The sequence below is a fragment of the Sesamum indicum genome, linkage group LG5 (assembly GCF_000512975.1).
Source record: "Sesamum indicum cultivar Zhongzhi No. 13 linkage group LG5, S_indicum_v1.0, whole genome shotgun sequence".
NCBI classification, from domain to species: Eukaryota; Viridiplantae; Streptophyta; class Magnoliopsida; order Lamiales; family Pedaliaceae; genus Sesamum; species Sesamum indicum.
This window is the reverse complement of record NC_026149.1, coordinates 17,564,247-17,586,742: the sequence shown is the minus strand read 5'-3', so window position 1 is coordinate 17,586,742 and position 22,496 is coordinate 17,564,247. Positions and strand designations below refer to the sequence as shown.

General features: G+C 31.1%; 1 protein-coding gene across 1 annotated transcript; it reads left to right on the top strand.

Annotated features, from left to right (window-relative positions):
• Positions 6,480-7,333, top strand: LOC105162957 (protein GLUTAMINE DUMPER 5-like). Its single transcript, XM_011081137.2, has one exon. It carries the CDS (start codon positions 6,611-6,613, stop codon positions 7,073-7,075), a length of 465 nt encoding a protein of 154 aa, XP_011079439.1. The 5' UTR covers positions 6,480-6,610; the 3' UTR covers positions 7,076-7,333.

Below are 22,496 nucleotides of genomic sequence, written 5' to 3'. Positions count from 1 at the left end.
ATTCAATGAGTTAGTTAGGATTGATTGTTTATTTTGTTTACAATTAATTTTTTAATATTTATTTAAATTTAAAAATATTATGATTACAATTACCACACGTGTAACGACAGCTAATATGATTGAAAAGCACATTTTTAAATTTTCTAAATTATTTTTTGATGTGCCGTAATTCATATGCATATAGATGTCTGCGATTGAGGTCCAGTAATATTTTTATCCTACATCTTTTTAATTTTTTTGTGGTTGATGGGGTCCACCCTTCTTAGTGAAGTAAAGAAATTAAGATAAATACAATTCTTCTAATTAAGAAAGAATATTATAATTTACTCAAATGGGCAGTCTACAATATATATTGCAAAAGCTCACTTCCCATACACATTGTAGCACAAAGTCCATCACTCCCTCCATTATTTCACACTTCAGTTTCTCATTAAAACAAAAAAACAAAAAAAAAACGGGCTTAATGCAATTTATCCCATTTGATATTGTAAATGAGCAAATTACCTCTTACGGAAAAAAAAATAGTAATTTACGGCATGTGTTTTTTAGAGTGAAGTAATTTACCACCTGTCTAAAATAAACTGTTGCATTTTAAAAAAATTTGTATATTTCTTACTCGAGTCCAGTAGCACCTGATTCGCTCCTACACGAGGACCTGAAATTGAAGTCATTCAATGATTCTATATTTGAAAGTTCAAGTTCATGCCACGTGGACTCATATAAGTACGAACATATGGCTTTATAAATACTCCACAACTATTTCGGGTAACATACGTCATCAAACTATGCTCTATTTCCAGAACTATTCAAATTATCAATAAGTAATGTCTCTTGACATGTTAAAAACGCACTAGATGATAATATCTGATTTGGAAACTAAATATTCCGACATATATTTGATGGGGAAAATATAATTTTAGTTCAGTAAGTTGGCGGGTGGCACTATTAGTAATTAAAATTCCACATCATCAATCATATGAGCAATTAAATTGGGTTTTTCTGTAAATTTGATGACGTGTCAGCGCAGGTTGTAATTTTTTATTACAATTTTGGTCGGAAATTTTTAATTACAATTTTACAACCAACCATATCAGCCAAAAAGGACTAAAGTTTTCATAATTTTTAAAGTCAGGGGACCAAATTATAAATTTTAATTTAAAAACTATAATTACATTGTTTCCATATTCCACCTAAGAAATGTCTATATAGCAAATGAATATTGCCAGAAAGAAGATGATGAGAAATAAAATATTTCAAAATATGTCTTCTTGGTGGAAGGTTTGAAGGATTTCTCTGATTTAGTAGTTGTATTCAAAAATGGGATAATTATATTTACACCCCATAATCTATAGTTTATTTGCATAAATCATCACTGTTTTTTGCGTAATTACAAAATTATCCCGGCAGCAAAAAATATGGATAGTTTGTGTAATTATATTGATTTTATTAGGGTATATGTGTGATTTTTTAAAAGACAATGGTAATGTATATAAATAGATCATAGGTCAGGACGTATAAATATAATTATCCATTTAAAAATCATATATTTGATGTGAAATGGAGATTAATATGCAATTTCTTGTTGACATTAGAGAGGAAGTGAAAGAATTTGTGGTGAATTGGGGAGTGGTTTTCATTTGAACATTAAAATTAAAACCTGATCTCTTAGGGGAAAAAATAAATTGGGAGTTTTGATTTTTTTTTTGTAGTTTCAAAAATTGGTAGGGGGGCCATCACCCTTTTTTGCCTCTACGAATTATTAATTTCATAATATGAAAATCAATAAATGTATCATATAAAAGGAAGGGAAAATTTTGTAAAATATATAAATAATTGCCATTTTGAACATAAAACATGTTTCTCTTTTTATTATTATTATTAATATTATTCTTATTATTATTATTATTAGCAACTATAGCATGCAATACTTGTGCGCATATATCAAATAAATATGGCGCAAATTTTAAAAATAAAAATCAATATATGATTCAAAGCGTTCGGATCAAGTGATGAACGTTGATAAAAATATAGGATAAATATGACAGTATATTAATAGTTAAAGACGACATGAACCATTTAAAATAAATAAATAGTCATATTCATATTTAAGGTATAATTGATAGTTTAAAATTTGATATTGTGTCACAAAAAATGAGTACAATCAATTGTAATTGAGAAGTCACTTTCTTTTTTATATTAGTATATATATTATCTATATATATATATAATATAGATAGATAATAGGGGTGGGTTCGCAATTATGAGAAATTTAAGAGGTCAAGCTGTACTTTATTCCAAAAGACAATATCGTATATTTTTATTTGGGTAGATTACATTTTTTTCATTCGAATTATGCTCATTTTTTAATTATCCTCAAAAAAAGAAATTGTGTCAACTGATCATTTTAATTTTGCAAAATTTGCACTTTGTCATATATATATATATATATATATGACTTTTTTTGTTGATTTTTCTACTGGTAAAATATTACATCATGTGCATATGTGAAAAATATCACATTACACAACCCTAAATATCACATATTTACTGCATACGATGCTTTTTCACCAAAAACTTAGTTTAAAAACAAATATAAATAATAAAATGCAAAATTTTATAAATTTAAGATAGTAAGTTGACTGAAAAAAATTTAATACCAAAATGTAAAAACCGTGATAGTTCAAATGACAATATGTAACTAACCCTTTATATTTTTTGAATATTTTTCTTTGGGTAAATGTAAGTTTCATTAATAAAACAAGATCGTACAGTACAATAGTGCTCAACTGGTGGTTTCTCCCTCCACAGGCCAAGGGATACGCCATAATCTATATAACGCACATGAACTAATAGAAAGAGATAAATTAACACTGATAATCCTTTGTCTAATATCTTCCACAATAATGGTGGCTATGATATTCGGTGGTCGCTTTGTATGCTCAAAGCGTCTCAAATTTAGTTCCCTCCAAATGTGGTAAATGCAAGCAGCCAGGAGTGCACAATAAGCCAAGTTAATGATATGTTTTCCTCTCTATTTCCTTGCAGCCCACTCAACATCCATTGACCACTCTCTATTAGGCCATTCAAATCGAACAATCTGCCGAATCGATGTCAGGCATCTTCTGGCATAACGGCATCGCAAGAATAGATGAGTATGTGTCTCCATTGCGTCCTCATCACATAATATACAGGCGCCTAGGTATGATACCCATGGTTTATCAACTGTAGATAGTTTTCCCAAAATCGCAAGCCAAAGGATGAAATTATGCATGGGGATCTTCAGGGAAGCTGAAAGTAGGGTAGACCAACCTACATTGGGTCCCGATGGTCCAATAGTCTGTAAAGAGATGCAACTGTAGGTCGTCCCGTCTCAAATCACCAAATAATGCGATCTGTCTCGTCATGAATTATTGTTAATACATGCAAAATCTCCATAGGATGAATTATTTCTTGAATCTTGGTAATTAATTCTTTGGATTTCTATGGTGGAGCTAGCCTGGATGCAACAAAGCATGCTGGGAAAATGAGGGCAGCAGAAAAAAAGCATCATAATTATAATTGGTGTTAATTAATCAACCAGTTAGTTATTATCAATTATTATTTTGATTAGCAGCCAATCCATTATTATTATAGTGGAAAACCCACTCAGCTGATTATGCTTTAAGATCGTGGGTTAATTCAAACTCTATCAACGTCTCAGATATTATTTTATTTTAATATATATGTATTGTTCTATTTTTATAATAATTATTAATTAGATTTAATTATTTGATATTTATGATTGATTTACGATTATTCTAATTAGCGATTATTGTTAGATACAAATATTTGATATTGATGATCGTTATTTTTAGAAAAATAAAAATAAAATAAATCACTATAGATTAAACTCAATTTATTAATTGATTATTTTAAGTTATCCCCTTGTAATTAATCCGTTCCGAGATCACAAGTGATAGATTATATCCTGCATTGGTTGATAAGGCCAAATTTAATTGGCGAAATTGAGGCCACATGACTCTAAGGTCGTGGATTTGAACCCCACCAATGTGTGGGATACTTTTACTTTAATAATAGGTGTTGATTATATATAGTTATCTTATATTGATAAATAGTATATGATCGTTTGATAGTCGTTAGATATTGATTTTGATAATTGTAATCAACTTATTTTTTTAAAAAAAATAATAATGCATCACTTTCACTTTAAAAAATAAATAAAAATAAATTACGTCACTCATTGCTTCAACGCATTAAAATTAATTCAAATTAAACAATTTATTTAAATTAATTTAAACTCATTTTATGCAAAGGGATGTTCTTCTCCACTACAAAATAATAAATTATTATTACCTACATGCTAAATAATTACAACTTAAATCAAAATAATAAAAAATCAATATTATCTACTACAGTCACACAAAATTAATGAAAAATTTTAAATTTCAATGAATATCCACTGTAATTTCAATCTATGGTCAAAACATTTGCTATGATTATAGGTTGTCCCCTACAGAAACAACGGCTCGAGTCGTGGCTGATTAACATTTGTCATAAGTTTTATTTTTTAACTTCTAATAATTAATCATGATAAAAAGTCATATTTCTTCTAGTAAGAGCAATAATTATTCAGATCGATTTTTTATTTAAAAAAGAAATCAAATTAATAGTGTAAATTCGTGATTATTTATTTATTTATTTTTTAAGTGAAAGCAATGAACTATTATTCCTTTTTAAATAAATCTATATTGAACAGCTACAGACGACTATAATAATTATATACCAATCACCAATATCAAATAACTATTTAAATATAATAATTAATATCTCACATATTAGTAAATAAATTCGAAATTATGAGCCTCAACTTCGCTGACTGAATTGACCGCGGCATCACATCATGAATTACACTTCTAATTAGTATCCAGAACCAAATCACGAGTGGGATTTTTGTTAGATTATTTAAAACCGGTAATGGATGAAGATAATTATATTAAAGCCAAAGGTGGTGGAGTTTATAAAAATGTATATTTTCATGATGTCATGTCGAAGACATTATTCATTAATCCATGCTGCCAACTTGAGACCACTTCCATGACATCGATGTTTTGAAATTAACCAACGTACGATTTTAATATTCAGTATTAAATATATATTAATATTTTTAAATTAATCAACAATTTCAAAACAAATAAATACATACTATTATTAAAAATAAATTTAAATACTTATATTTGTAAAATTCAAACTCAAAACTTTTTAATCACGAGATTTGAGCATCGACAAGGAGTCATTGGTGCCTGCTGGGCAAATCCTCGTAATCAATAATTACGTTAAATCATTCCATTTGCGTGAGTGGGTATGTAATTGAAGTACTAAAGTCGTACCACGACGCACTACGATTTTGTCTCCCAGTAGTGTGTTGTTGCTTTAATTTTCTTGCAACTATATATATATAGATGATGCGGGTCGAAACATACAATCTTCTTAAGATATGTAATAAGCTCGAAATATTTTTAAATATTGAAATAGTTCCTGAGAAGAAAGACGAACGTTATGTTAGTCGGATTTGTCTCCGACTAAAATTTTCCAACGCTCAAATCAGTTCAAGTTCGAGATGGATATAAGGCGATTTCAAGCAATAAATGAGATAAAAAATAATAAATATGTCATGCCATAAATGCTCTGAAAAGAGGGACGTTGTGAGTTTGCTTTCCGCTTCTCATACACATAGTAAAACTTACAAAATAGTAACTCAAACTAATTATTGTCTTTTAGTCTTAAGTATAATAATTTTACCATCACAATCTCAATTCGATATGTTACTTGTATTCAGTATCTAGTAAATATTTCTAACAATATAATAAACGTTCATGTCGAAGTTTCTTACAAAATGTGCATACCAACGGTCATATATATATATATCTATTATTTTTTAATATTTAAAAAATTTGATCAGAGTTGAATCAATATCGTGTAATAGTTACAGGGAAGAAGATATTTATGTGTGTATTTATATATAAGAAAAATAGAATATAAATTGAAGAAATTGGATATCCTGTGATACTGGCCAACATCAAAGTGGTGATTCACATATCCAACTTACAACCCTTTAATCATGCATCATCAATTAATTCACTAGTGCTTTCCACTCTATACTCGTTTGGATATACACACAGATTTCCCACAAACTATGTCTGATCCAAATCCTGTCATATTCCCAAACTTCTTACACGATTTAGATTTTATCCAATCAAAATTAACTATAAAATAGTTGTGATATATTTGTTATGTGATTGATCATTATTCTTTGAATTATACATCAATTACACTTTAAGATATTATATTTATTATATAATTAGTTCAGATCAGTCAAACCTAATCTAAATTAAAATTTCCTAATTATATTCTTGCCCCCACACCCCACCCATGCCTCTTTCTTGTCCTATAAATGCCCCGCTCTCTCCTCTCCCCCCCCCCCCATCCCCCCCCCCCCGCCGCCGCCGCCATCACCACCAAAACCACCGTCCCTTAATAACGGGCCTCTGTATATTCAGTGTAGATATATATATATTGGTAAGTGTGTTGGTATATATATATTGAAGGAGAAATGGCAACAGCGGGGGCACCAGCGGCGCCACCGTCACCGGGGCATCAGTCAGCATGGAACTCGCCTGTGCCGTACTTATTCGGCGGACTGGCAGCGATGCTGGGGCTCATTGTTTTAGCTCTCGTGATCTTGGCGTGCTCCTACTGGAAGCTACTCGCAGAAAACCTGGAACGCGGGGAGATCGCGGTTGGCGAGAGGGACCTCGAAGCAGGGGAGGCAGATCACGACGGGGCTAAAATAGCGCCGCCGGTGCTTGAAGAGAAGTACCTGGTGATCATGGCGGGGCAGCAAAATCCGACGTTCTTGGCAACCCCGGCGTCCAGTCGGGCATCATCGTTCGGTAGCAAGAGCAGTTTGAGTACTACAAGTAATGGCCAGAGTACTACTCCAGATTGCGAGGAGAAGACGGGAGACAGAAATTTGGAGACTCATAATGATGAAGCTTCTTTAAATCAGGTCCATTGATCCATACTTCTTTTTTTTTTTTTTTTTGGGAAAAAAATATATATTAATTTTTTAATTTAATTTTTGAAGTTTTGAAAATTGTTGGAGTTGGTAGATTAGATCTTTCGTTTTTGTTACAAATTCTGTACGTATGTATATGTACTTTTTTGGAGAAGGGAATCATAAACCTTTTCTTTGGATGTATATGTTAAAAGCTGTTTGCAATAATCACGTGGTAAGTGTATTGCACTTGTCATAATTAGTTTAGGTTTCGTTAAACCCTAAATTTCATAGTGAGTGTGTATTATGTTCCAGTGACACCATTAAGACCCACTAATACCTGCTCTTTTGTTGCCCTTATGTTTAAAGTTCGATTTGAGTTAAAAAATTTTATTATATATTTAAAATAAGATGAAAAAAGTATTTTTAATTTACAATGTATATATATATTCTTAAAATATTTAAATTAAGTTTATTTAAACAAACATTATACCTAATAATGCCACCAATTTCTGCAAGTTAATAAAATTGTATGTGTTTAATTTTTTTTCGATCAAATAACTCAGCCGTCCTGATTTTCTCTGGAGCTAAACTTACAAATTTTTATTCGCGTCAGAAAAGTATACTATAATGACAAAAACTCGCTAAGGTGAAAATATGTTTATTTATACATATTTTCATCGGAAATTTATTAATTTAACAGCATCAATAAATAATATAATATCATTAACTAATTCAAATGTATTCTATTTACGTAAAAAAAGTTATACAAAATTGAAAACACATATTTAAGAGTACTGGAAAAATTGGAAATGTGATTGGTTGAAAATAAGTCATTCTTGCTAATGATTATACATTTTGATAAAAGAAACGTTATAATATTGTGATTAGTAGGAGGAGAGATAATTTAATTGGTCTTCACAAAATTGATGATCTGGCATTTAAAAAAAATAAAAATTTGTTATCCAATTTAAATTTGATCTTCTGAATGAATCAAAGAGCAAATATATTACACTTATTATATTAATTTTGCTCGAATTTAGTGACCTGAAAGGTAGATTTCCCGGCCAATAGCTAACTCCACCAAGATCGAGTATTGGGTCCCTAAGAATGAAACAAAAATGTGAAGCTCGTCGGATATGTCACTGGCAACGATCCTCCGGCGCTCAAGTTAGTGTAATCGAGGTAAAAATATGCCATTAGGAATTGTAGGTCGAAAAGTCTATTAACGAGTTACCTCGAAATATGACGTTTTGGGGTACTTATAGTTACTATGTGGATACTATTGTATGGGCCACATGGCATCATCCTGGTAACCTTCATCCTCCATCGGACATCGGGGTCTTCAAGTTACATTCGCGCTCGGGTCTGGATATGGTTGACCCGCCCTTATTAGAGACACGCGGATCGAAGGTGTGTAATGACTAATTTGCCCCTCATTAAGGATAGTTTGGATATTTTGTGTAAAAAAGTGTGTTTCACCCATCATATATGATTAATTATTTTTTTAAAATTAAAAATTAATTATATAATAAATATATTATATTTATCATATAAATGATTCAAATCCAACGATATCCAAATTGGATTAGAAGTTACAAAAGCAAGCAGCCCGCCACCATTTTCTTCAAAGGTTCATATCATGTACACTAAAAGCTACTCTATCTACGTTTTTAATTGAATGTTACGAAAAGAAAATTTACTATTGCCTTTAATTTTATTATTTATAGATTATAATTATAATAAATAATTATTATTAATTATACTTAAACAGAGATTTATATAAAAATTCAGATTATCGATCATGAAAACTATTTTTGTTATGAAGATATTTTGTCATGGATTCTACCCATGACAAATGATTTTCCACATTCATATAAATCACAACCAATAAGTATTGTGTGGCCGTGATCAATAATTATTTCGTACGATTAATTATTTTTAACAATGGAAATTGGCCATGATTATATATTAAATATCATATAATGCGTATAATTGATTATCGTACATATTCCCCTTTAATTTTAGTTTATATAAAACGGTAATAAATGATTATATTATTTATCAATAATATTTAAATATAGAATTATTATATTTTCAAAATAAAAATTTAATCTTTTATTTTATTATTTTAAAATTTTGAAAAATTAAATTATTTTTATTTCATTTTTAAAAAAATACTTTATTCAAATTCACGTTTATTTTACATGTATATATTTATATATAAAATTAATATAAAACAAAAAAGTTACTAGAAAATAAAAAAAAAATTAGATCTTCGTCTTCGCTTCCGTCGATCCGCCAGCCGGCCAACGCCTCCACTTCCAGCCACCAGCTTCCGCTTCCTATAGATCTGGCAACAATGATCCCCACAAGAAGAAATAGGTGACCTTTCGCCCAGTGCTTTGGCGCCACCCGTCCCCGCCCCTAACTCTCTATATATACAACTATACATACATATAAACATATAAATATACATATGTATATATGGATATATATTTAATATAAAATATATTTTAAAATAATTATAAAATCTGAGCCGTTCATTTACATTATTGATGTTCAATGGCTATCATAATAAGGGTATAACAGTCAACTTCTTAAATATTTTAATTTTAAATAAAAAATATTTATAATTATCCATATATATATACATGGAAATTGAAAAGTAGTTGGGTGGTGTGGTACACAGCAGCACGCATTACTTTTCACATTGAGTGCCTTCATATTAATTATTTCACCCTCTCCACCTTTTCCAAATCTTTTTTGAAAAAAATGCAAGAAACCATTCGGTAATATGGAGTATGTGTAAATTATTGTTTATGAAAAATAAAATTAGTAAATTATTTTTTTATTTTTTTAAAATAAAATAATTTATTTTTCTTAAAAAGAATAGTATAGTTTGTGGCTCTCCTATAATTAACAATAACATATTAGTTTATATATAAATTAGTTGTTGCATGCGGTTCTCGTGAGCATACAAAAAAAAAAAAAACACACAAACCCCCTGCCCCCTCGCCTCTCACCCCATCACTCCCTCCCCGCTCTACCCCCATCTTGGTCGCCCGTGCCACCACCCCATTTCTTAGTCTGGTGGCCCTTATATCCTTTCCAACTCCCACCTCATCGTTGCCCCCCTTTCTCAACTCTCGCCTCGTCGTCACTCCCTCCTCATTCCCCCAATCCCGTCACTGCCCCGTCTCCATTTTCCCAGTCTCATCTTCAACCCTCCCGTTTCCCCCCTCCCATTGCCGGCCCTCCCTCTACATCCCCTCGTCTTCGTTATTAGCCCACCCTCCAACCCCTCTCTCCTCCCTCTATATGTATAAGGGTCAATTACAACGATCTTTCTTAAGGTTTGACATAATTACGAATACCTTCTCATTGTTTAAAAATTATCAATACCTCCCTGATTTTAAAAGTCGTCTAACAATTAGCCCAATCCGTTAGGTTTTCATCCGTTTTTATGGTGACGATATTAATTTTACATATTAAGAATCTACGGTGCCAAATGTCAGTAAAAGAAACTTATAATCACGAGTACGAAGTATTCTCTAATCATATAAAACCTTTTTTCTTTAAATTTTTTTTGAGATAAGAGTGATAATTACATTATTACATCAATATTAGAATAAATTGAGCAACTGAGCAATACATAAATTCAATCAATATAACAAAAAATTATAAATAATAACTTATAATAGATTCACATAAAAATGAGATAAATTTCAACAAGTCTGACGAGACTCAAACCTTAATTACTAGACTAAAAAATCATTGATCTAGTCATACAAAATTTGTATATATATTCTTATGGGGCGATTAGAAATTTACCCCCTGTGATATTGAAAATGAAACAATTTACCTCCTTATATAGGGAGGTAAATTGGTTCATTTTAAAAATCATAAGAGAGTAAATTATTGTATTTTAAAAAATACAAGGAGGTAAATCACTATTTGTTTCTTCATAAGAATATAATTTGCTCATTTACGATATCACAAGGAAATTGCTTGCATTTTTCTCATTTCTTTTGTGTTTGATTTAAGTGTTTGACACATACTTTACCATCTTATCTTATAACTTATATATATATATATATATATATATATATATATCAAAGTTGCCAATCAAAGAATTGTGATGAGGATAGTAGTGAATGGAAGTAGCTATCTACTTTCTAAAAACAAGGGAATTCTATAATTGTCTGATGCAGGGTATATACTTTACATATAGATAATTGTAACGATTCGCCGTCTTTTATGTCTGATCCTGATTACGTGGACCGACAACTTCATATAAAGATGTTTGGTAATTGTATGTAACAACATTAATTTAGTACGATGAATCTTATGATCGAAACAAAGATGAAGTATTGTATCTACGCTCATTTATTTGTTCTATCTTTTCATAACAAACATTTGAAATCGTTGATTTAAATTTACGTGTGATGTGGCTGCTATATATACCTTTACGAAAACATCCCCAAACCTTTTAATAACTTCAAAGATGGTCAAGATCCACGCCTCTCTTAATTGGATTGTGATGATTCGATCCTGGTTCGATTTGAATCTGATTATTTACGGACTCAAAATAACCACACAATCGTCTCTGCATCAACGATTTACATAGAATTGTACAACTCGAATATGTGTATAAATACTGCCCTCCATGCCGTAGCTACAAATTTTGTTACTTACTTATTCCTACGATTTTCATACTTTCTCCTTTTACGATCTTACTAACTTAAGTATAAAAAAGCTATGAACGGACCCTTTTTCAGTATCGTCCTTATTCCTTTCTTACCGAACACGCTATCGAATCTCTAATTTATCCAAATACTTTACGAACATTCTTAAAATAGATTTGTCTTAAACTAGCCTTTCGAGATCCGAATGCGCAACAACAACGTGCAAACTGATATTTAGTGATAAACCTCATAAATTCAAAAAGCAATGGATCTGTGTTGAAGTTTTAGTTGAAGAAGAAACAAATCAACATCAACTTTTTCTACGAAAATCTGCTTAACTTGTTCGAGTCCCGACCACGTACGCCATGATTTTTAATGTGCTATAACAGCAACATCCATTTACAAGTACAAATTATATGGTCCAAACTTCTTCCAATAATGTACACATAACACCAAAAATTTGTTCAAAAGCTACCACTCTTCAAGAAAATCCCTAATATCAATATTTTAATAGTCGACATTTACTTATTTTTTTTTCTTTTTTTTCCGCACGCAATATATCAACCTGAGTATATGTGCCTAACACGTATGTAAAAAGATACATATCGAATAATTTTGACACATTATTTAATCTATTTGTTGTAATTCTTGTTATGATACATCTGAAAATCCTAGACCTCAATCAAACACGTCCGTCTCCATCAATCGTGAGACATAAAAAAATCATTAATTATGGATTTAGGGTTTGGACGAGGATTTTGGGAGTTATTACATTTTATGTATTTCTTTTACCTCTTTATTTGATAATTATTAATCTCTCATTAATTTGACTTTATTTTTAATAATACTTGCGTCATTATGGAATATTATTATTATTTATATCAAAGGAGAGCTCTGACAAATCCTCAGTACTTTTATGTGATTAAGCAAAAAATAGATCATGATCGATCGATAATATTAATTTATCATAATATTTACTTTATACTTATTGTATCATGCATAGGAAACAATTCATTTTATTTGTTCTTGTAGGGGATAGTTTGCGTTTCAATTATTACAACCTACGTACATCGTGAAAGAAAAAGTGATTTCATTGCGTCCCGTATATATTGATGTTGATTATCATAAAAGCAAAAAAGTTGGCATTATTGTAGGTCTAAAAGGTTTGAAAATAACAAGTCGTGAATCATAAGGTTGGATGATTGTTCATGTGGAATACAAATGAAGACAACCTAGCTAGCTGCAAATGGTGAATAGTAATTTACTGTCATGTGGTATTAAAAATGAGTAAATTATCTTTTTATGAAAAAAATTATAATAATTTATATCTCTGTACTTTTAAAAATGAAGCAATTTACCTCCCTGTCTAATTAAGGAAGTAAATTGCTTCATTTTAAAAAATATAGAAAGGTAAATTATTGTATTATAAAAAATACAAGTAAATTGCTATTTATTTTTTTTTATAGGGGATTAATTTGCTTATTTGCAATATCACAAGAAATTGCTTTTATTTTTACCTATATATATATATATATATACGCCTCCTCCTATTTAATTCAAGAAACAAATACTAGAAATTCATATATTTTATCAATTGTTCGAAAATAAAGTAAATGTAGTGTAGTTATCGCGTCCCTTAGAGGACTGCATGTGGATGAGGATGACCACAATAGTCACATGTTGGGAAAAATGCAATTTTATCTCAGTAAATATATGTGTAGTATTTTTTATTCTGATCAAATTAATTTTTTCAATTTAGTGTTGTAACATTAAAGTTTTAGCAATTTTAATCGATTTTTGGCCAATTTGATCGAAAAATTACATTTGACTTGCACATACACTAAATTAATTGCAATTTTAGTTCTCTAATTTAGGAGGGTTGGCATTTTCATCGCGCACAAATTGATTTGTAGGACTAAAATCACATGCAATTTTCCGACCAAATTAGTCAGGATAGGACTAAAATCGCCAAAATTGTAAAATTATAAAAATCAATCCGTATAGAATAAAAATACTAACTCGCAAGTTACAGAGCTAAAATTACATTTATCCTATCGTAGATATAACTTGTTATCTATCTATTTTTCGTTTTATGTTTTTTGGGGTTGGGATTTATCACAAGTTTACTGAATTTTATTAGATAGTTAAATGGTCATGATGCATATGATTTACGTGCATATTTGTATAATATGTTTTAATTACCATTAGATTATATTAATAACATAATAGTGTTATCATAATTTAAAAGATATAATTACATTTATATCCTTGGTATATGCTTTTTTTTTTTTTTTACACAAATTATCCCTATATTTGATGTAATTACAAAAATCATTTCTAACAGTAAAAAAACAGAGGTAATTTATGTAATAACATTGGCATTTTTGGAAGGTGTAGGTGTAATATTTCAAAAAGTGAGTAGTCTGCGTAGATAATATTGACGTTTTTAATGTGTATATATGTATAATTTTTAAAAAAATAAAAATAATTTATATAAATAGATCATGGTCAGGGTGTAAATATAATTATCCCTAATTTTGAAGTCAATAATTTATCAGTTGAATATCTAACAAGTGATCACACGACATCAAATTTCTGTTTTAGGTGACCATTTTTTAGGTTTATGTTTTGGGTTTTATTTTCATTAATTTCGAAACTAGTTCAAGAATTGCACTTAAACATATATTTTTTTTTAACTGATGAATCCTCAAAAATAACTAAACAAAAGATATATAGAAATATTACACTGTTGTCCCGTGAGATTTAGGATAATTACACACAAATTTTTTATTTTAAAAATTACATTTAGTACCATTGACATTTGTTTTCATCTAATCATAGATCTCTACGTTAGTCAAAATTCACAAAATTTGTTAATATCAGCCAAAAAAATTTGAAAATTTATATTTCCCCCCGAATTGACTTATTACTAACTTATTGAATGTCAAACAAATTTTTTCTTACCAAAAGATTTATTTGACATTCAATAAATTAGTAATAAATCAATCGAAAGTAAAGAGAAATTTTCATTTAATTTATTTTGCTAATATCTGTAAATTCAAAGAATTTTGATAAACAAATGAATTTATTTGTTAGATGAAAACAAACGCCGTAATTTTTCAAATCACGTGAAATCTATAGGGCGGTAAAATTATCCTTGCAATATATGTATTAATTATCTATATATGTTGTTTCATTTTTTTGCGGAGAATGAGCGGTAATATTATAACCATAAGAAAAAAGTACATAGAATTAAAGAACATAATAGATTAAATGAATGATGAAGTTGTAGCCCATTTCTCCAAGTGTCTGCAGTCTCGCAAAGCTACACGAGTTCCGCCAAGCAAACCGAACAGCCTCCTGTCCCTCGAATTCCTCGTCGGCGAAGGTTATCCACGGCAGGCAGAGCATCCCTAGCACACTTCCATGCAAACACCAAAACTCGGGGTGGGGCTTCCGAATTCCAAATGAACCTCCAAGACCGTGGCGAACGAGACCCCCCAGCTTCGATGTGAAGGTCTCTAGCCACATGATATGCACTGCCAAAAGAGAACCTCCCATGATTCTCATAGTGCCATATTAACTCATCTTTTGTTCCATTGCCTTGGAGCCTAATGCTCAAAATGCAGTCCGCGTCTGGAGGAACTAATGCCTCATTCCATTCAAAATCAGCAATGATGAGGGCTGCAACATTTGTGGTCTCTGGAAGCTAAACAGGGCTTCCGTCTACAGAGTTTATCCCAACCAACCCAATGAATCTTAAAGTCGGTACCATTATTCCAAAAAAAGTTAGCCATCATACTTTCAATTTCACTGACAGGAAGTCAAAAGCAACTCATCACATACGTTGGAATAGTTTGAATAGCAGGACCCGCTTGAGAGAGCTTCTTAACGGACAGCTATGTAACTTGTTCCAAATACGATCTTTGATTCCCTCAAATACCTCTTTTTTAGAACGACCCACAACCGTAGGAAGACCAAGATACTTCTCATGCTTGGTCACCACCTCAATGCCTAAAATATTCGCTAACATAGATCGAGAAGAATGGTGGAAATTTTTGCTGAAAGTTATTGTTGCTTTAAGGCAATTGATTTGCAAATCCGAGGCTGACTCGAAACTAGATAGAATTTGTCTGTCACAGAGTAAAGCTTTTTATGTGGCCTGACAATAAATCAATGTGTCATCAGCGAACAACAGATGTGAAATGCGAGGTGCTAACCTTGAGACCCCTCAATCCATCCCTCCTCCGCTTTGCTAATCAGATTACTGAGAACTTCTACACAAACTAAGAAAAGATATGGAGACAAAGGATCAGTCCTCGTTTCAGGCGTAAGAAGCCAAATTGATCTCCATTTGAGTAGAAGGAAAAAGAAATAGAGGTTACACAAGTCATTATAAGAGTCATAAACTTAGAGTGGAAACCTAACTTAATCAGTACCCTCTCAAGAAAATCATTTCACTCGGTTGTAGGCTTTGCTGACGTCTAACTTCAGAGACACGTGTCCCTTTTTTCCCCGGTTTTTGTGATGAAGAAAGTGATTAAGCTCCTAAGCAATCAACACATTATCAGTGATTAGACGGTCAGGAGCAAAAGCTGATTGAGACGGGGAGATCATCGGATCAAGGAAAGGTTTGGGCCTATTAGCAATGATTTTAGAAGCAAATTTATATATAACATCGCATAAATTGATAGGCCGAAAATGAGGCATGTATTCCGGACTAGGGCACTTAGGAATCAACACTAAATGTGTAAAATTCATAAGAGGATCAAATGAGCCATTGTTGAGGAAATCAAGAATGCACACACTAATGTCTGATCCTACTATACTCCAATATTTTTGAAAAAAAACAGGTGACATTCCGTTCGGGTCCAGAGACTTGAATGGATGTATTTGTTTTAAAGCTTGTGTGATTTCCTCTAAGGTATATGGTCTTATGAATTCCTCGTTCAGTCTTAGTAACCCGACTCTCAACACTAGTAATGACCTCCTCCAATGACTCATTTGAGGGTTTCGTGGAGCGGAACAGTGAGACAAAGTACTCAGTGATCACCCTACGAATATCATTAGTCTCCACTACCTCTCGGCCCTGATCTGTTAAATGTAATTTGACAATTTTAATAGGTTGGTCAATATTCATAGTTAATATGTTTTGAAAATTTTATTAGACCAAACTTAATATTGGCACAAACTAATGAGATAATTATTAGGTTAGTTTGAAAGTCTAAGTTTGTGCATCTATAAATACCTAGATATAATTGGGATTTTGTAAGACAAGAAAAGAAATTCCATAGAAATTTAATTTTAAGTTTGTCTTCCCCTCACCTCCTCTCTCTTCCTCTCCCATCAGAGCTAATTTAAAAAATAATGACGAATAATGGAGTAGATCCTTTTCAATTTCCTTATGAAATGTGGTGCCTACGAATAACACCAGTACTTAGCTCTACTCCTTTCAATTTCCTCATCTCATAAAAAAAAATTATGAAATGTGGTGCCTACGAATGACACTAGTACTTAGCTCCCAAGATGTGTGGCGTCATCTCAAACCCCTAAATCCTAAACCCTCATCCCTCAACCACTTTCTAAAGAGAGTGGATTCGGATCACTCGCATTTAACGGGAAGGGAATAAGGCGACTGATCACCTGGCCAATCTTGCATGCTCAACTAAATCTTCCGAAGTCTTTTGGGGTGACGATCTAAAAGGTCATATTACGGGCATTCTCAAAATTGACAGCTTTGAAATTCCATATCTCAAGACAAAATGACAGCGAGACCATCCCATTCTTCTTTGAGGGAGTTCTCTCAACCCTTTTCATTTCACGTCCCTTGGCTTCTTTTTGTTTGGACTGAATCGTTCTTTTTGGATTTCCTTTGCTGCTGGTATTATCTAACGGATGCTGCTGCCTTTCTTTTGCTCTTGATGCTTCAGCATGCTGATACTACTCCCCCGTGGATGAAGCAAACTACAGAGACAAAACAGGGAGTTGGCAGCATTTGGATTTCATTTTCTGTTGCTCCATTCTCTCTAAACTTGCCAATACTTTGCAGATCAAAATGCACAATAAGGAGGAGAGTTTTTCTCCTGTCGCTGTTTCTCTTCAGTTTGCTGCAACGATTTCTTTTGGATACTGAAAATACACCTAATGCCACTCCCGCTGCGACTGCTGCTGTTGAACCACAGGTGCTTCAAGAAATGCACTGCTGCTGCAGCTGCTGCCGCTTCTTTTTCTCTGTTCTGCTGTTGTTACTTCTCCTAACTCCTCACTTCTGCTGTTGCTGTTTTTCTTGCAGGAGATGAAGTGGAACGTGAAGTACACATCCTCCTTTTGTCAGATCAAAAAACACATAAAAGAGGGGAAGTTTCAGCCTCAAACCTGCTACTGCAGCAAAATCCCTGCACAAACCACTGTCCCTGCTGCAGAATTGGTCTCGGAAGAAAAAAGGAAGAAAAAAAGAAGAGAAAAAGAGAGAGTAGAGGAAGAAATTTGAAATATTATGAAGGAATAGCAGAATATTTTTTCGGTTGATTGGTTGAATTTTTACACTTTTGCCTTTTTCAGAATTTTAGTTGGCATTCTTACAATCTATTTGTTGCCTAGGTTTTTATTTTGCTGTTGGGCTCCTCCTTTTAACTTTGCAGACTTGGGCTATTTTGTTTTTGGTGAAATGGGTTGTTATCACTTCCTTTTCTTGGGAACAACTTAAGTGGACTTCTACTTCATTGTCCAAGTGGGCTGGAACAAGCTTGGATTCACTGTTGGACCCAACAAACTTGGAAAAATAGAAATTTTGGGCTGTGATATCACAGGGCTGCGCTTTGATGGGCCACGACACGCAACTCGACAGCTTGCACTTGAACTTGGATTTCCTACTGGGCCGCCAAAAGGAGCTAGAGAATTTTTTCTGAGCCGCACACAACTGGACCGCACGCTGCTGGACACTGGGTTGAGCCAGACACAACAGCCAGCTGGGCGACACTGAACGGTACTGGGCTATTCCCCCCCACCATTTCTTTCTTACAATTTCCCCCATTTTTCAAAAATATTTTCACCCGTTTATGAAAATATTTTCTGTTTTATTCCAAAAAACTTTTTGTAATATTTTCAAAAAATGTGTAATATTTTCTATTTTTTTCCAAAATTTTTTTCTGAAAATATTTTTAGAAATTGAAATTTGCATATTATTGTGTAATTTAGTGCATATTGTGTAATTAGGATATAATTGTGTAATTTAGAAAATTATTGATTTGTAATAATTGTATAATTGTGTAAATTTCTGTAATTATTGTGTAATTTCTATCATAATCTATAATTTTTGTAATTATTTTGTCATTGTGTAATTTAGATTATTGATATTTTGTAATTTTGGCTATAATTGTGTCATTGTGCAATTTCTGCAATTATTGTGTCATTGTGAAATTTATGCGACTATTGTGTAATTTATATAATAATTGTGTCATTGTGTAATTTCTGCATTTATTGTATAATATCTGTAATTTATTATGAAATTTGTGTAATTATGTAGGAAATTAATGAATTTAGTACATGTGGTCGTAGTCCTGGCTGTGGCCGTGGTAAGTGTAAAGATACCAAAAGTAAAAATATTTTTCTGAAATAAAAAAAGTTTCTAAAATAAAATCTACTTTTTCTAAAATTAAAAATGTTTTTTTCAGAAATTAAAAGAATTTCTGAAATTAAAATATATTTTTTCCTAAAATTAAAAATGTTTTTTAGAAATCAAAATATATTTTTTCTAAAAATAAATATTTTTAAGAAATGGTTTTCAGAATTAAAATAAGTTTTTCCTGAAATTAAATTATTTTTTCTGAAATTATTTTCAGAAAATATCTTTCATTTTCAGAAAAACTTCTGCATAATTTTTTTAGAGAATTTAATATTTTTTTCTGAAATTAAAATATTTTTGTGTAAGCTTTGTGTAATTAGGGTATAATTGTGTAATTTAGGCAATTATTGAGAATATTGTTATGTAATTATTGTATAATTGTGTAATTCCTGCAATTATTGTGTAATATTAGATCATAATATGTGATTTTGTAATTAATATGTAATTGTGTAATTTCTAAAAATATTGTGTAATATAGATCATGTTGTGTAATTTTGGTAATTACTGTGTAATTATATAATTTTTTTCAATTATTGTGTAATTGTGTAATTTCTACAATTATTGTGTAATTTCTATAATTTATGAAATTTGTGTAATTGCCATAATTGACTGCCTCCGCTACCGCCCTAGGACAACCTCCGACAGAGCCCTCGGAGTGAAACGACGACGCTGATGAGGGGGATTTAGATCAAGTTTTAATTTTTTTTTCAATTTTATAATTAAAATAATATTTTCTTTTCCTAATTATTCATGTTTATTCATAATGTTTATTACATTCCATTATTACATATTTATTCAATTAATTAAATTTATAAATACAATTAATTAAAATTTTATTAATTAAATTAATTATTTATTGTAATTTATTAAAATATATAAATTAAATAATTTATAAAAAAATTAATTATACAATAAAAGATTAGGAACGACTTTAGTAATTGTAAAGAAAATATTACAAATCTAAACAAAAAATCATTTCTAATACCAATGCTAAAACAGTTCCAAAAATATATTTCTAAATAAGATTGACCGTTCTTAAAACAGTTAGAAAAGACTGTTTCAATCAAAAATTTGATTGTTCCCAATACTATTTTAAAAATTAACCACCAAACAATTTCAATGATCGTTCCTAAATATATCATCAATAAAAAAAAAATACAGTTTCAAAATTCAGGCTTCAGTATTACAAAAATCGTTTTAAAAATAACTAGAATAAAACCGTTCCAAATTTTATTCAATGCGTTCCAATTGAAAAAAAAAAAAAAGAAATTTTATGTTAAGATACAATTAGAAACGGTCACTATCAATGTATTACAGTTTCCGTTACAAAATTCAATTGTTCCCAAATATTAATAATGTCGTCTGCAGTGACGATTCATTAACCATTCCAAAATTCAGTCTAAAATAATTTTTTCAATTTGAACTTTGCCAAATGACCAAAAAAAGTCGTTCTTAAATCCCATATTTTTTTTGTAGTGTGAGTTAGAGTCATATGATGTTGCCTGACCTGTTGTATTTTAGAGAGGATAAGTCGAAAGTGATACTAGTGGACCAGTAATAATATTGTTGTAATTTTAACTATAATCAAAGCATTTCTCGTGATGCTTAGGTGATGCCCTTGTGATTTTTTATTAGGTAAATTACATTAATACCTTATGAGGTTAGGCTAAATTATACAAGCATCTATTGTCTCTTGAGGATGTTAGTGTAATATTTTTCCAGACGATGTCTGTGTAAGTTTTGCCTTTGAATAGGGAGAGAGTTATAATTCGATTATAATATTAGGGGTAGCTGTAATTTTACAGAAGGCACTAGGTGTTTGTATATTTTTGCCTAACCTTAGGGGGTGTCAATGCAATTTACACTTTTAGTCATGACCAATGTTTTAGCCTGGTCTGTTGGAACAAATGCCAATAGTTGTTGCAGCCAATATTTCAAAACCCAAACCGTTCATCAAACCGAAAAATTAAGTGGGTCACTAGTTACAAGTACAATTTTAATTAAAGTCAGCCGTTAGGTCAATCATGGTCGAACCAATGACGTCATATTTATATTATAAAGAATTATTAATATATGAAGACTAAGTATAAATAATAAATAATATTAATATACTTAAAAACCTATTTTTTGCCATTTCACTTTTTTTCTTTAATATTAATATGATATATCATATATCATATAATAAAAAAAATCTAAAACAAACTAATAAGAATCAAATATAAGCAACATTACACAAATCAAATATATCAAAGTTTAAATAATAAAAGTCAAGCCACAATCCCTTTTAAAAAAAATCAAGCCACTGTAAGACAAATCATTCGAACTGCTTGACCCGACACTGATTCAAGCGGTTCAATAAGGATCGAGCGGTTCTTTAAAAGAAAGCAAATTATCCCCACCAAAGTACTTCAAATTCATACTCCAGGGGCAACTGTTACATGATTCTAGTAACCCCTCATCACCTTGTGTATGAACCAAACAACTATTGCTAAATCATTGTGTCGACATCTTTAATTAATACAATGCTGTTGGCGGATATTGCAATTGAATTGCAGTTTGTTTTAAGAAAGATTTTCAGGTTAATACATATGATGACTCCCATGATCATATCATTCTCACTGCCTTCAAAATTCTATCCCAAGATTGTAGCTAGGGACTTCAGAAAAGGTGACATAGTGTCCTCCCAAAGTTTTCTTACATCATAGAAATGAGGGACACCACCTTTTTGAGTGGCGCACACACACACACACACACACACATTACCCTCCCTACCAAACTCAACTAAGCAAAAAAACACTTCTTTTTCTGAGCTTGTTGTCTCTCTTGGCTTATGCAACAAGACAAATCAAATGCATTTTGTCACCTTTGCTTATCCCCCAAAGCACCCCACCAAACCACTTAATTTTACCTCAAAAGTACTACAGATACGAATAACATGTTAATCAGCATTGTATGTCTTAAATCTAACGTCCGAAATAACATGTTTAATCGACATTATAATGTCTTAAAGTTTTACACCTAAGATGACGTATTAATCAATGTCACGTGTCGTGTAGTTTTAAATAAAAATATACAAAAATATATATGTAAGCGCATATGTCTTAAACTCAAACTTAAAATCAAAAATTGT